This window comes from Monodelphis domestica, chromosome 3 (genome assembly GCF_027887165.1).
Source record: "Monodelphis domestica isolate mMonDom1 chromosome 3, mMonDom1.pri, whole genome shotgun sequence".
NCBI classification, from domain to species: domain Eukaryota; kingdom Metazoa; phylum Chordata; class Mammalia; order Didelphimorphia; family Didelphidae; genus Monodelphis; species Monodelphis domestica.
This window is the reverse complement of record NC_077229.1, coordinates 486,081,211-486,098,677: the sequence shown is the minus strand read 5'-3', so window position 1 is coordinate 486,098,677 and position 17,467 is coordinate 486,081,211. Positions and strand designations below refer to the sequence as shown.

General features: G+C 36.3%; 1 protein-coding gene across 10 annotated transcripts in view; it reads right to left on the bottom strand.

Annotated features, from left to right (window-relative positions):
* Positions 1-17,467, bottom strand: part of ARHGEF28 (Rho guanine nucleotide exchange factor 28) — a 373,512-nt gene that overhangs the window by 205,773 nt on the left and 150,272 nt on the right. For all 10 annotated transcript variants that reach the window (XM_056824748.1, XM_056824754.1, XM_056824753.1 and 7 more), the window contains one exon: positions 1,686-1,869. In XM_056824748.1, the coding sequence (XP_056680726.1) occupies positions 1,686-1,869 (184 nt within the window). The remainder of the gene's footprint in view (positions 1-1,685; positions 1,870-17,467) is intronic.

Sequence of the window (17,467 nt, the reverse complement as noted above, 5' to 3'; positions counted from 1 at the left end):
ACTAACATAATCCATTAAGCAATCTATACTCAAAATAGCCATACATTTTAATAGAGAAGGTATTTATAATGAATAAATATCAAAAGAATAAACAAAAAGTTTTTTTTTTTTAATGTGAGATGGTTTGAAAGAAAGGGAATAATAGGGAGAAAAGCCTTGAACCTTGTCTTGAGGAAGTGAGGGATTCTATGAAGCAGAGGTAAGAAAAGAATTTAAAAATTGGGAATTGTTGCTTAAAGACAGATTAATTCATTTTTTAACATGAAATTTTTTATCAGTAGGACATGCAAATATTGGTGATCTATTAGGAAGGACTAGAGGGAAGTTGAAAGGGCAAGATTGGAGATTTAAAATTAGCAGTCTAGTGTATATATATATATATATATACATATATATACATATCTAATTTTTGTAATATATGAAGGAATGAACAACTCTAGAGAAAGGGTCAGTTAGACAATAGTGGAAGAACCAACTCTACACAGTTAATTAGCAATGGAAAGAAGAGAAAGGGAAATGACCAGGAAGAAGTCAAAAAAGAGAATTAGAAGAAAATAGTGTCATGAAAGTCAAAGAAAGGTTTTTGTGAATCATTATACTGGATTGGGGAGAATGGAAAAGTAACTGAGGAAGAAATGTATTTTCAAAGTATAAACCAGTAAAGATTGTATCTACCACTTACAGCAAGGGAAGGTACAAACTGGATTGTAAGGAATGACTGACAAGCCTGGATTCTGTATGAGAGCTGACTGGGTCAGAATTCTAAGCTGTTGAAAGAACAATTTTCCAACTGTGAGTCTGAACCTGGAGGTCAAGACTGAAGGTGTGACTCTGAGATTCTCCCTGGACAAACCCATCTTTCAAACTGTCTGCCTTAGAATAACTTCAAGACAAGGTTGAGAAGAAATTCCCCATTCATTTGGGTGGACAGAGTGATTTGGGAAAGAATTTCTCCCTTCCCTGGAGCTTCTAAGGACACTACAACTGGATTTCTGCTGCCTGGCCCACCAAGGATTCTGTGTGAGAATTGGAGCTCCCTGTTTGGACCTATCCTTAGTTAACTTTAGTTTAGTTTAGTTTAGACAAGGTTACGCTTAGAAAATAACTATAGTGAGTTTAGTATCTGGAGCAAATAGTAAGCTGGTCCATTATCCCCTTTCCATCCCCATCATTCCTTCCTTGTTAATAAACTTATTTAATTGTGTTTTCCCTTACTACAAATCTTTCCCTTTCCCCCTAAATTTCCATTGTAACATACTGCCATATTGAAGTGGATTAGAAGGTATTCTTTCCTCCACCTTCCTTTTCCTCCTTCCCCAACACTGTTTCTTTCTCTTCCCAACATAGCAACCACCATAAAAAATATTGCTTGCAGCAAGAATTCAAGAATTCCTCATGCTCCTCTATGGTACCAATCAAGGACATCATCAGGAAGTAGCCACCAGAGAAGGGGGGAGAAGGGGAATAGTAGAAAGAAAACAAAAAAAATGCTTCTTATCAAATATCACCTTTGGTTACTATCCCACTGTAATAACTAGACCTCTGTTCTGACTCTTTGGCTAGCACTAACAGCCAAACTCATGATAATATCAAACCAAGAATCTATTAAAGAATGTAACTTGTCAAGTACCATAATTAATTAATTAACATTGACCAAGAAGGTATCATATCAAGCAGACACTCACTTGTTGATGACTTCTGCCAGTCTGGAGTGCCCCAGCTTCACAGCCACATCTAAAGGCATGTCTCCCTCTTCATTTGTCAAAGTTAGGGCTTGTCTTCCTCCCGGGAGACATAAGAGGAACTGTGAAAACTTAACCAAGCCCCACCTCACTGTGATGTGAAGAAGAGACTCCTTATGCTCAGTCACTAAAAAGAAAGAAAAATAAGATGTTGGTTATTTTAGTGAAATATTTCCTCTCATACTTTGCTTAGATCCATGTATTTGAAAAGGTAAAGGAAATGAGTGAGTAAAGATACCACCTCAAAGTCTGATTGCCAGTGTATTCTTCTTTGGATAGAATAACAGAAAAACTGCCTTCTTGATCTGTACGTACCCAGTCATTCAGTGGCAAGTTGGCCCTTTCTGGATCACTTCTCTATAGCATTATCCCAGCCCTGACGAAGACTTCTTGCTAAAACAGCAAGTAAAACTAGAGTCTCTCTCCTATACTAGCTATTTGCTAATTTTCTTAGGGAATTTGGAGGTGGATCCAAAAATTTCCTTAAAACACAAATTGGCCTTGCAAGGAGATGGATGCACGGTTTCCTAGCAGTCACCAGGTTACATCAACCCTAAGAGACAGGGAGAACTAGACCTGTGATTTTACTGGCATAGGAAATTCCCAGAAGAGTTAACTCCCTCTACCAAAGCAGGCTGGCACTTCTCTGGCACTTCAGGGTTTTTTTTAACTCTTATCTTCCATCTTAAAATCAATACTGTGTATTGGTTCTAGGGCAGAAGAGTGGCAAAGAGCTAGGCAATGGGGGTTAAGTGACTTGCCCAGAGTCACACAGTTAGGGAACATCTGAGGCCAAATTTAAATTAAAGACTTTCCATCCCTAGGCTTGGCTCTTAATCCATTTAGCCTCCTCTGCCCCCACTTCTAGTTTTAAAGAGTTATCTAGAGCATTGAGAGATTAGGTGGTTTTTCCATGGTCCCAGAAACTATATGTGATAGAGGTATGACTTGAATTAAGGTCTTAATAATGTCTATCTACTATCTAATGATGTCTAATCTAATTAATGATGTCCATCTAGTCTATCTATACCTTTCTAGTCTAATTTTAATACCCTAAATATGAGAATGAGTTCGTCTCTTAGTATTGTCTCTTAATATAATCAAATATTCTAATAAACATATCTTCATTTGGAAAATCACATACATACAAGTATATATACTATATTACAATGTATACACATATGCAAAAATTCATCCCAGCAATCAATCCAAGAAGCATTTATAGGTACCTATTAAGTGAATGGCACTAAGAATATAAAGACAAGACAAAAAATGATTTCTGTCATTAAGGAGCTTAAGCAGGGGTTGGGAGAGAAGGTTATAACATGTTATCAGATTAATCTAAACATGATTCATTTTTTAGAAGCAATACTAAGTATCAGTTCTAAAGCAGAAGAGTGGCAAGGGCTAAGCAATTGGGGTTAAGGGACTTTCCCAGGGTCATACAGCTAGGAAGTATCTGAGACTGGATTTGAACACAAGACTTCCTGGCTCTCTATCCATTATGCTACACTACCTATCCTTTAAACATGATTCTTTTTGAAAGGGAGAGAACATTAACAATTAGGGAGATCAGGAAAGGACCTTTATAAGACGACCTGGATTCTAAGAAGCAGAAATTAGGAAGAAGTGTGTTCCAGATACATGAGAAAGTCTGTACAAATGCCAAGTTCGGGGAAAAGGAGGCAAAGAAGAATATCCAAATGAACCTGGAGGTCTTCCTGGCAAGATGGCTAAAAGGGAGGCAAGCTTCCAGCTCCCACTAATCTACTCCAGCAAAACACTGAAGTTCATACCAGAACACATAATGATCAAGAAATATGAGAAATTATATGAAGTGACTTCTATCTACCCTAAACTGTACAAAAAGTCATCCTAAAGCACAAGGGAAATAGGCCCCTGCCCAGGCAAAATGAGTGCCAACAGGGGCGCAGACAGTCAGGAACATATGCAGCTTCAAGAGCTTATGTCCTCAGGAAGCAAGAGCCGAAGGCTCCCCTGGTTGAGATGTGATAGGCACAAGGGACAGAGACTTACAGTTTCAGAGAAGGTTATTATGTGGATTTTCATTATGCTTGTTACAAGGAGTTTTTCACCCTCTCTTTACATTAATTGGGGGAGAAAGCTAGAAAATGAGAGAAACAGCAATAGTGATGAAAATAAGAAGCTAACACTTTTTTTTTGATGCCCAGAAGAGAACAGAAGTAAATTCAAAAGTAAGTACAAATAAGCAAAACAGTTTGGAAAGTAATATGAGCAACATATATATATACACACACACACATACATACACACACACACACACACACACACACATATATATATATATATATTTATATATATATATTTTTTTTAAAGCAAGCACTGTGAAATGAGGATTCAGTTTCATATAGAATCCTCCTTTGGTGTTCTGCTCTTTGCATGGAAATGCTCCTTTTCTGTTGTTGAGTTTAAAATTAAAATAAACTTAGAGAAGTAAGATGGAATTAGCCTGGTAAGAGACTGAAACGCCACTTGCAGAGTTTATATCTTCCCCTAGATTGGGAACTAGGAAATGAAACAGATGCAAATTAATCACCAGATTTGAACCTAGGACCTCCTGTACAGACCTGCTCTCTATCTATTGTGCTATCCACCTGTCCCTTAAATAGGATTCTTTTTGAAGGAAAAGAACATTAACAACTAGGGAGATCAAGAAAGGACCTATGAGGGATATGAACTGAGCAAGACAGATAACATATGGTATGTATCACATAATAATATGTAAGATATTATGTAATATAATAAGATTATATGTGTATATTACATTACATTACATTATATAAACTATATAATACATAAATCATAATACAAACATTTATAAAATTACATCTTTTATATTTGCTAATTTTATTTTTATTTATTTTATTATATATGTGTATTAATAATATAAAATATTAATTTAATTACATATTATACTAATATAAAATACATAAAGGATATATAATTTATTGTAAGGCACACATAATTTAATGCCATTATTTTTATTCCCTATAATTTAATGATATTGATATATATTATAGACAATTTAATAATATATGTATTATCTATAGCAGTGAAGGCAAACCTTTTAGCGGGCAGGTTAGCTTGGATAACATGGAGAGGGGGAGGGGAGCAAACTAGTCCCATGTCCCTCTGGCTTTCTAGTAATGAACTCTTGCAAACTCTGTACTGGGCTGATGGTGCATGTGCCCACAGAGAGGGCTCTGAGTGACCCCTCTGGCACATGTGCCATAGGTTCTCCACCATGGATCTATAGAATACAGGTACAGAGAGATATGGAGTCAAGGAAGGCTGAATTTGAGTCTTCCCTCAAAAACTTAATTGGCTGTATGACCCTGGGCAAATTGCTTAGCCTCTGTCTGTTTATTAATTATTAAAATAGTAAACTAATAGCATCCTATTCACAGAGTTGTTATGAGGATCAACTATGATAACCTATGTAAAATGTTTTGCAAATCCTGAAGCACAGTATAAATGCTGACTAGTCTTATATTGTAGTTATTCGTTTAAATTTTTATTGTATGACAGTAAAGGAAAATAATAAATACTGGAGGGGAATGTGGCAAAACTGGAAAACTGATGCATTGCTGGTGGAGTTGTGAATTGATCCAACCATTCTGGTTTGGAATTATGCCCAAAGGGCTTTTAAAGAATGCATGTCCTTGGAGCCAGCAATACCACTACTATGTTTGTATCCCAAAGAGATTTTTTTTAAATGGAAAAGTATCTATTTGTACAAAAATAGTTATAGCTGTACTTTTTGTGCTGGCAAAATATTGGAAAACAAGATGTCCCTCAGTTGGGGGATGGCTGAACAAATTATGGTACATGATGGTGATGGAGTACTATTTTGCTATAAGGAATAATAAACTGCTTAAGGAATAAGGAAACTGCTTAATTTCTATAAGAACTGGAAGGACCTACATGAAGTGATGTGGAGTGAAATGAGCAAGACCAGGAGAACACTGTGGTTAGAGTGTTCAGTTTGGAGTCAGGAGGACCAACGTTCAAATTTTACCTCTCACTTACTAGCTGTGTGACCCTCAGGAAGTTACTTAATTCTGTTGGCCTCAGTTTCTTCATCTGTAAAATGAGTTGGAAAAAGAAATGGAAAACCTCTCCAGTACCTTTACCCAAAAAATATGTTGGTAACTGAGGTCCATTTTGAAGTAGAATTTTCCAAATGCATCCATTTACAAACTTATTAGTTGTGTAACCTTGGGCAGGTCACTTCATTTCTATCTGAGTTTCCTTAATTGTAAAATGGGGATAAGCAGAATGATACTTCCATGCCCTTTGATATAGTTGCTTATGATTATAACCCATCCAAACTCCTAAATTTCTATAGAATATGGACTGAGTTAGTAAGTGTTCCAGAAAGTCAACTTGTACATCAAAAACAATGATGCTTGGATTGAATGTTTGGACAAAATACCAAATTTCTCAATCTTCCTAGCATGGCCAAAAGCTGTTTTAGCTGTTGAAGCATTGACAAAGAATTATAATGTTTTTAAACCTGTAGTTGATTGATTTAGAGAGCATTCTTTTCTGCATACCTTCCTACGGGGTATTTGAGATCATTCCTAAAACTTTTCGAGTTATAGACAACTGCTAACATTACAAGAAGTTTTTTGTGGATTCAATTAGCACTGGATAATCCTATATCCACAGAAACACAGAAGAGGTACAACACAGCTTGATTGTTAAAGACGAGGGATAATTCCCAGGTTTTGAGGCAGACTATTTTACTTGGCAATGGAATTACTTAGAAGCCATAGGGTTTCTCATGAGTCTGATTTTTTGCTACCAACCATTGAACTTAGTATGTTGTTTAACAAACCCAATACTGTTCGTTGACTGTCTCAGCAGAAAAAGAAGCTATACTATATCGAGCTCTCACTATGGGCAGGATTCTTAACATTTTTTATTCACATTTCATAGAATTCCAGAATCACCAATAGCTGAAAAAGAATCCTATCTATAACTAGAGTTCTTCATTTTATTGTTTATCATGGACTCTTTTGGCAGTCTAGTGAGCCTATCGTCCCTTTCTCAGAATAATGTACAGTTTTTGTCATTCATTTTTTATTTTGAGTCCCAAATTCTCTCCCTTCTTCAAGCCCCTTCTCTACTCATTGAGAAGACAATCTGTGAATATATGTGAAAGTCATGTAAAATATATTTCTAAGTCTGAACAAAAGCAAGAAAAATAAAGAAAGTAAAAAAATATACTTCAATCTGTACTCAGAGTTCATCAGTTCTCTCTCTGTGGGGTGAATAGCATTTCATTTCATACTTCTGGAATTGTAGCGAAGTCTTACACAGTTGATTATCATCAGTATTGCTATTGTGTATACATGTTCTGGTTCTGCTCACTTTACTTTGCACAAGTTAATGTAGCTTTTCAGATTTTTTTGAAGCCAACCCTTCATCATTTCTTACAATATAATAGTAGAATGATGTTTTAAGAGATATAAAATAAAATAAAGGAGGGGGCAGCTAGATGGATTGAGAGTCAGGCCTAGAGATGGGAGGTCCTGGGCTCAAATTTGATCTCATACTCTTCCAAGTTGTGTAATGCTGGGAAAATCATTTAACCCCTATTGGCTAGCCCTTATCACTCTTCTGCAGTATATGTATTAGAACTAATACATAATATTGATTCTAAGATGGAAAGTTGGGGCTTAAAAACTAATTTATTAATTTAAGTACAAGATTACATAGGAAATCAAAGGTTAGGGAAAATAAAGATTTTTTTTCCTATCCAAGTTCATAGATGTGGAGATCTATAGACTCCAGAATAAGAATTTTCTCTCAGCTCTATAATATGTCAGATAAGTGGCCATCCAGTCTTTGCCTAAAAACCTCCCAATGAGACCAATCCACTTTAGAAGAAGTCTAATGAATAGGAAGGTCTTCTTACAACAAGTATAAAGGAGACCCTTTACAATTTCCACTCACTGTTACTACTTTTCCTAGGATGGCTTCATTTGCCTATTTTAACTCAGACTCTTTAAAATCTGTATTATCCTTCTTTATCCTCTCCATTTTCCTCCCCAAGCACCTCAATCAATGAGATAGAACAATAAACACATTGAACTGAGTGACTTACTGTTGACTCTCCTGTGGGGAGTCTATTTGTGGGGAAAAAGAGAAAGTTGAGAAGAAATTTGACATTCTGGTGTCTGAAGGAAATAAAAAGCCCAAGGAGGGGCAAAGCTTTTTCTTTCAAAGGGAAAATTCAGCCAAGTGAACTTCAACCAGACCATAGTATGATGTTTTCGAAAAGAATCCTGCTTATTTGATGCATTTCAAGTCCCTAACCATGGTCTGGAAGGGGGGGGGAAAGAGAGAAATCCAGTTTGCCACTGGTCATGCTTTCAAAATGAAATGTTTTCTCACCAACTAAATGCTAAATGTGCTTCTTCCTGTTTGGTTAGAGCTAAGGGTTATTCCAAATTCCTATTACTGAAACTGCCAGCAATTATTTTAAAGGCTACTGCAAAAAGGTATGACCTGGTCAAGATCACCCAGACATAATATCCAAAGATTGAGCAATGTGTTACAGTCATGAAATTATTTACATAAGTGACTCAGAGGTTATAACTTGGGAACATTGTGAATCTCAATGAGCCTCAATTTCCTTATTTGAAAAAAGGAGAAATGTAATTATCAATATGAATTCAAAACTTCATTCATGCAAATTAAACTAAAAGATAGAAAAACCTTATAGCCAAAAGGAAGGCTGTCTCACAGATTCCACATAGAGAAATAAATAAAGTTGTTGTCAGAGCTGGTTTTATTGTGCCTCCAAAGACCTCAAGAAATACCATGTCTTAGGGCAGGGTCATCTTGCCTCATTGTACTCATGATGAGCATCACCAAAAAGATTGCCAGGAAAATAATCGCAGTTATCTGCTGATATTTGTTACAAGAGATAAGAATGTAGATAATTTCTAAGAACTAACTCAACATGGTCCTCCAACTATTAAATCAACAACTACTCAATGTTATACATTCATCAAAGTCAATGCAAGGGGACAATGTGGGGAGTGGAGAGGGGCAATGAAAAATATGTTGGAAACTATGGCTCAAGATGAAAAAATGAAAGAAAGAGGTCAAAAGTTTGTAGACACTGGAAAAACTTCACATCTTTATATTACTAATGTTTTCTTCAAGAAGAAAGTCAGGAAAGCACTGAATTAAAAATACTGACTTTACCAGTTCAGAAAATGACCAGTTTCAAAATGGGAGTCACTGATATATCAGTTGTCAGTGTACATTTAGATTATTGATTTGTTACAGCAAAAATAGTAATACTTAAGCAACTCCAACCAACTCTAACTAAAGAAATAATTGATGAGACAGAGACAGAAACACACACACACACACACACACACACAGAAGAGAGTGTGTAATAGACAATGCCATGGGCTATTCATTTCTTATGTAAATTTGACTTATATGAAGCAATTACCACAATGAAAAGACCCAAATTACCTAGAAGTTGCCAGGAAATGTCTGATCCCCTTGCTAAATAAAGAGGTGTGATAGGCAAAAGTAATAACAGTTAAGAAATATTTTCATTTGAATTTCTTTAATCATAAAGCTGAATTTATATAACTGTATAAACCTTTTAAAATCCATAGACAGTAAGCACAATTAAATCTTCTATGTATACCCTTTAGTCCATTAAATAATGATGGAACTCAACCAACTAGCATTTATCTAGCACTTTCTATGTTCTAATCACTATGTTAGCTCCTGAGGCTACAAAGACAAAAATGTGATTTGCTAAAGTGTGCACTGTTGGTGGAGTTGTGAACTGATGCAACCATTCTGGAAAACAATTAGGAACTATGCCCAAAAGTTGCAAAAGTACATACCCTTTGATCTGGCAATACTATTACTAGGTCTATATTCCAAATAGACAAATAGACAGCAAAAAAAAGGGACATATTTGAACAAAAACATTTATAACCTCTTTTTGAGGTGGCAAAGAATTGGCTGAACAAGTTGTAATATATGATTATAGTGGAATACTAGTATGATGCTTTCAAAAAAACCTGGAAAGGCTTACATGAATTTATGTAGTGAAATGAACTAATCTAGAACATTGTATACACAGTAACAGCAATACTGTGATTAATACTAGTTAATAGTGATTAACTAATCTCAGTAATACAATGATCCAAGACAATTCCAAAGGACTCGTGATGAAAAATGCTATCCTCCTCTAGAGAAAGAACTGATGGAGTCAGAATGTAGATTGAAGCATGCTATTTTTCACTTTTTGTCCCTATCTGGTTTCTTTTGGTCTTTTTGTATCCACAACGTGACTAATATCGAAATATGTTTTACATGATTAAAAAATGTAAATTCAGTCTTAAAGAAACAAAATGGTGTCTCCTGTGCATATGTAAACAAGATATAAGACTACACAAACGATGACGAGAGACAGAGAACTGAGTTTCTGATTAGAACATCAAGCAAGGTATAAAGCAGGTATATGTTTGCAATAAGGGTTTGCCACTATCACAAATGGTTAAGAAAATCAGCATTAAGTGCTTACTAAGGGCCAAAGAAAGACTATGTTAATTTTAGTCAAGCAAAGAATGCAAATGCAAGAATTCTACATATATGAGATGTCCCAGTTGTTCTTATTTTCACCTGAAATTGTCCTGATTGCTTCAATCCTCAACCAGTAGTTACCTACATGAGATCCCTGCTCACTACAAGTTCAGCTCAATTATCAATTATTATTATTAATTAAACAAAATCAAATGGATGAAGAAAGTCCGTTGTCCAAACTATTATATGAAACTGGATAGAATGGCCATAGAGATGGACATCAACAAACAAAATATGTGCATGTGTATGTAGCAAGACACTACTGATGAGCTCAGCCCAAAATTGAATGAGAAGTTTAGAATACTAGACTCTATTTGGGAAATTGCAAATCACTTTCAAGAATTCAAGAATTTCAAGAATTCAAGAATTCCCCAAAATAAAGACTCTTTAACATCAATAAGCAATTTTTTAAAAAACCCTTAGAAACAACTCTAAAACAGAAAAGTAGTAAGGGCTAGGCAATCTGGGTTAAGTTTAAGTGACTTGCCCAGGGATACATAGCTAAAAAACAACTGAGGCTAGATTTGAACCCAGGTCCTCCTGACTTCATGTCTGTGCTAGATAGGTGCCTTCCCAATAACCTTTTGATGATGCTGCATGGCTATAGAACATGAAATATCACAGTCAATCAGTCAGTCAATGAGCCCTTTCCAAAGGCTTGCTAAGTATCATGCTCTGTGCTAAATGCTAGGGATAAAAGGACAAAAATTAAACAGTCTTCTCCCTCAAGAAGGGATTAAAAAAAGGAAACTAAGTGGTATAGTGGATAGAATACTGAGCCCGGAGTCAAGAAGGCTCATCTTCCTGAGTTCAAATCTGGCCTCAGACACTTACTACTACTTGTGTGACTCCAGGCAAGTCACTTAACTCATTTGCCTCAGTTTCCTCATATGTCAAATGAAGAATGTTAAAAAACACTTGAGTATCTCTACCAAGAAAATGCTAAATAGGGTCACAAAGAGTTGGGCAACATGGAATAAATTTGATTTTTCTTTTTTTTCCCTCCTCCACTGCAAAGGAAGAAGAGTGGAAAGGAAAGAAAATAAATGCTCATTAATGGAAAAATAAAATAAAATGAAATTTGAAAAAAGATAAAGGTCACAGGTTCATTTGTAATCAATCAGTCCTTTATGTTTCCATGACTTTTTGATAGATGGAATGCCATCAATAAATATTAAGATAGGTGTCTACTACATTTAAACCATTTAAAAGCACCATTCTAGCTGCCTGCCTACAAGGCACTGTAAATACTGTCACTGTAATTAAATCAATGTGGAAAGGCCAGATGTGCCAATTAAAACAAAACATACTGAGACCTGTGATTTGGGCAGCGGTTCAGACATTATGATACCATAATGCCAGTAGTCATACCAGTCTCCCTTCCAAGTTCTGTGTAAATTTATTTGTCTTACTTTAACATTTTCAAAGACTGGCTTTTTTTTCTGTCCGTCTCGCAGAGTTAACAGGTGAGCTGAGCAAAGCTGCCATCTTTACCTGCCCCTACAAAGAAATCTTGGGGGGACCCAGTTTCACTTGTGAGATATAAGCATACTTAATACTATATAATCTATGTTCAGTATGATGAGCAGGAAAAAAGAGGTAAGGGTTGTCTCAACCCCTTAGAAATGACTCTTTCCATTCTGAAGCAAGAATTTTGAATTGAAGAACTAGAAAGTACTTCCGTGAGCCATGGGTTCCATTAAATAGGAGCTAGCCAAAGGCTGGGGGTCTTCCTGGGGTCACTGGTTAGGGGAATATTGAGCTCTATAGGGAGAAGCCATAAGTTATAGGGGTTTCCTCACCTTGAAATGCTATCTAATGATGATATTATAAAATAGTATATTCTGTGATGATAAAATATCATACTGTCACAGATATTGTTTAAAGTTGTATTATAATGTTCTATATAATATTATAAACAATAACTTATTACAATGATTATATGTTATATATTATTATAAACAATAACATTATTATTTTCATGTTTGTCCCTTTAGTCATTTTTGTTTGATATGACCATCTAGATTCAAGAGTAAATATGTAATCCTGAAGGACCAATCAAAGTAGGAAGTTTCTTTTTTTTTTTAACCCTTACCTTCCGTCTTGGAATCAATACTGTATATTGGTTCCAAGGCAGTGGAGGTTAAGTGACTTGCCCAGGGTCACACAGCTGGAAAGTGTCTGAGGCTAGATTTGAAACGAAGCTTATTTCTTAAGTCAATTGATCATTAAACATTTATTCATTGCTTATTATATGCTAGGCACTGGAAGCACAGAATGATAATATTGATTGATCACAATCATCAGGTCACATAGAGAATAAATAAAATGAAGAAACTAAAAGCCCAACTGAAAGCAGAACTGGGTTTGAGGGCAGTCTATACTGCACTGTATTAGTTCGGGGTCTTCTCATCTCTCACCTATTGCAAAAAGAAAAACAAACATCAAATACTGCCTTTCCTCTCTCTAGTCCACTTTCTACATCTGTCAGATTAATATTCCCAAAGTACAAGTTGGATCACAGCAGTTCCAGGTCCAGAAACATTCAGCAGCGCCCTATTGTTTCTAGGAACTGGAGGTAAAATACACATCCTTCAACTTGGCATTTAAAGACCTATCCAAAGTCTTTTCAAGCTTACTTCTCTTCATCTGCTCTTTATTCCAGCCAAACCATCTTACTTGCTAGTCTCTAAACTCAAAACTCTGTCTCCTGGCTCTTAGCAGTGCCCAGCACAGTTCCTGAAGCACACACACATAGCAGGCATTTTATAATGTTAGTTGACTAACTAACTAGCTGACCAGGAACTAGCTAGCTGGCAGGCTAACCGTCATACCTGGAATAAACTCCATCCTCAAAGCTCAGGTCAAAGGGCTAGACCAAAGATGTTCCAATGACCTTTTGGCTACTTCCCCGCCTTCTTCCTTAGGCCTCCCAGGTACATACCCAGTCCATGTTAAAAGCTCATCCCCACTAGCATCTCTCTCACATGAAAGATGAACGTTGCGTCCAAAGATGTGTGTCTCTTCAATAAAGTAGCTCAAGTAAAGCTGCCCGAATTTAACCAGTGATCCAAAAAGAAATTCAAGGCAGTGACAAAATAGTTCTACTTGGAATTTTTTTAATTAAAAGTCTCGACTACTTTTTGAAATATTAAAATCTTTTTATAAGTCAGATATCTTAATGACTTCTGTGAAATCCAAAAATGAGATGGTTATTTGACACTGTTTTGGAAGCGTTTCTAGGAAAGCAATTTCAATTCATATTAACTGGCCAACCAGAGAGAATTAGCCAAAATTTCCATTACTGAAAACCAGTTATGAGTTGGAATTTGAATGAAAAAATATCTTCCATTAATATTTTTGCCTGAAATTTACCCAAAAAGGAAAAATAATGGAGGCAGCTAGTTGGTTATGGGAAGGTGGGAAATCCTGAGTTCAAATGTGGTCTCAGATATTTCCTACCGATGGAATCCTAGGCAAGTCACTTAACCCCAATTGCCTCACCCTTACTGGTCTTCTGCCTTGGAAACAATGCTTAATATCAATTCTAGGACACAAGGTAAGGCTTAAAAAATAAAGGAAAAATAATGACTTTAATACAATTTCTAGTAATACAGCCCCATAATTAGACTATCTAGATTCAAGAGTAAATATGTAATCCTGAAAGATCAAAGTAGCAAACATTTCTTATGGAAGGGTTTGATTAATTGATCATTAACCATTTATTCATTGCTTATTATATACTAGGCACTGGAGGCACAAAACCAAAAGTGAAAGAGCTGTATTTTCTCAAATGGAGTAATAAAATTGATTCATAAAACTTGTATAACCTCCTTAAGTAAACTTAAAACTTTAACTTAAAAGAATCCTCTGGGGTCAAAGTAACTCATTTTGAATATTCCCTTTGACAATTATTACTTGTACAGCCTTGGGCAAAGAAAACCCAGAAAAGTCATCCTTCAAAAAAGAAGCTAATGCTAGGAAAAGGTAAACTTTAGGGGGAGAAATTCACATCTCTGTGTTTCCAAATACATGTGCAATAGGTCAGATGGTCATAGCGTTAGTTCTAGAAGAGAACATCAAAGTTCTAGTCCTCATTTTACAGATAACAGAACTGAAAGCTCTAGCTCTCAAGGCTCAATAACGTGCCCAAATTCACACAGATAAGCAAGCAGCAGAATGAAGATTTGATCCCCAATTCCATGCCAACATTTTACCACTCCATCACATGGTGAATGCTTTGACAATAGATTTTGTGCATTATACAATATTTGAAAGAGTTTTTTAGGGAGATATAGGCAGTGTGCTTAATTGGCAATGCCCAGGTAAGCAGAAAACAATGCAATAACTTTCACTTAATGAATTCTTTGGATTTTATAAGCAATAAGAATTGGCACTGACAAGCCTAGAAGCACCTGCTTCTGTTACAACTTCTTCATGGCCACAGTGATATTCTGAGAATATGAAGCACTTTTCAATGTCATCAATCAGTCAGAAGACCTTCCTGAAAAAAGGATAAAACTTGAAATTGTTTGTATTTATTAATATGTCCTAGTGAATAGAACATAACATTCTGATAATGAGCTTGGGTTCTATAGCTATCTCAGGTCTATGGGTCAACATGATTTGCTTGGACGTACTTCTACTGCTCATTCAGAGTGGGGGGAAAAAAGACTCAAGAATAAAAAATGAGGAAGAAAAAAAGTGACCAAAATGCCCTTATTTTCTGAAACAGAGATGCCCCTACTAGTCATATACCCTCTAGAAGAATAAAGAAAGAAAGCTCTCACATACACCTAGATATTCATGGCAGCCCTGTTTTGGTAGCAAAGAACTAGAAACAAAGAGGTGCCTTTTGACCAGGGAACAGCTAAAGGAAGCATGGAATTGACTCATGGGGTCCTGGCCAGGTAACTAGGCAAGTAGCTCAACCTCACAAGTATCCCCAGGCAATCAACTAAAACTCTATATTGCAGAATATTCATTAATCTGAACCTATAGAGGGAGGTTTCTCACTGGGAATTCTCTACTTTGATAAAAAAAAAAAAGGATTTTGCCAAAACAAAAAGTTTTCCTAAGTGAGGCTTTATTTTATTGCCATCAAAAGAAGCAGCCTGGGTACAATGGAAAAGGCACAATGGAAATATCTATCTGCTCTCCATCAGAAGCCATTGTTTCAAACAATTACACCTGCCAGACCTTGGGAAAGTCATTTCACTCACTTTCCTAGGACTCAGTGTCCTGATCTATAAAATGAGGAGCTGACCTCTGAAGTTCCTTCCAGTTCCAGGACCAATGTTCTCCTCAATTAGCTAAAATGATGAAAATTCATCTTAAGTTCTCTGTCGTGGGAGAAGGGACTGCACCTGGGATTTTACTGATGGAGGGACACCAGAGGAGGAAACTCCATTGGCCAATGGAGACCAGCATCTTTTCTGCAACTTGTAAGTCTTAAAGAGTCACCTGGAACGGAATGAGGTAAAATGAAAATGGCCAGGGTCACACAGTCTACATCAAAGCTGGGGCTAGCTTCAAGGTCAGCTTTGTATCCTCTGTGCCACACTGCATCTGTCCTTACATGCCATTTGTAAATGAACACCAGTTAAATTCTTGTGAGACAACTAGGTGGGGCAGTGGATAGAATCACCAATCTGGGGTCAGGAAAGCTCATCTTCATAAGATCAAATCTGGCCTCAGGCACTTACTAGCTGTGTGACCCTGAGCAAGTCACTCATCCCTCATCACTTAGCCATTACCGCTAAAGCAAAAGCCTTGGAACCAATATACAGAATTTACTCTAAGGCAGAAAGTAAGGATTTTTATAAATTTTTTTAAAAAGAATTGATATTAGGAGAGAGGGTAAAAGTTTTTTTTTAAGTACAGGAACAAACTTCACACACACACACACAACCAGAAGGCTTTTGTAAAAATCTCAAAAAGACAGTGAAAATGGAATAATTAGGCCTTATAAAACTTAAAGGAAAAGGAGTTAGATCCAGAAATGTCCTAACACCTTTTAATTTGCAACCTTAGCAGCTAAAGGAATATAACACCAGCTCATGATGTCAAGAGTTGGGGAGGAGGGAGAGGGATTGCCTTGACCAAGAAGATCATATCACAGCTTTTAAAAGTCGAGAGAACACTCATTTAAAGGTCTACAACTGCTGGGAAAATGTTTAAGATTTCAAACAGAAACACACAAAATCTGAGTCATTCTTTCCCCATAACTCATTAATTCAGTTCAAACTCTTCAAAGTGAATGAATAATTGTGTTCCCCAATAAGCCTGTCTTATAAAATTCCTGTCCCAGTGGTGTTTCACATGGTGAGTTTTGAAGCTTGCTGTCTAGCAAAGTGTCTGACTGCATTTAGATTAAATGAAAAAAAACGAAGCGGTAGGTTAGAAAAACAAAGATGACATTTAACAGTCTGTGGGCTAGCTGGTAAATATTATAATTTAATATATCCACTGGCTAATAAGGTCTGGAACACAGATAAGGAAGGGGAAGTGCACAGAAGACCATGTTAAGCCTTCTTTTACCTTCTGTCTCAATTCAGCAGTCAGAGGAGTCTGTTCAAGTGATAAAAATCTGAGCCAAGTCAATGCTGCTTTAAGTGTGTTAAACAAATCTTACTTCTTTCTTGTAACCGATATCTTCCCTCCATTCAAGACAAAGACAGATAGATAAACTGGTACTTTCCTTTCTCAGAAATTGCCGGAAACTCTTGCTTCTTGGAGAGAAGGTAATGGTTCTGGGTTTATGGCTCAAAGCACAAATAGAAATGTCACAAGGAGCTGACCAATTATATTGAGTTTTTCTAATAAACTTTCAGTTCTCCATTGAACTATCTTTATAGAGTAGATAAGACTTCATAATAAAACAATTTAGTCAGTGGGCTCTAGCCAATCAGAGCACAGTCTTCACAGTTTCTGGAAAACTCCTATTCCTTTTAACCATTTTCTCGGGGATCCCATTTTCTAAACCCTTGATCATTTTTGTAACTTTTCTTGGAGACATCTTCATTTTGACCCTCTTCAGATGTAGAAGACAT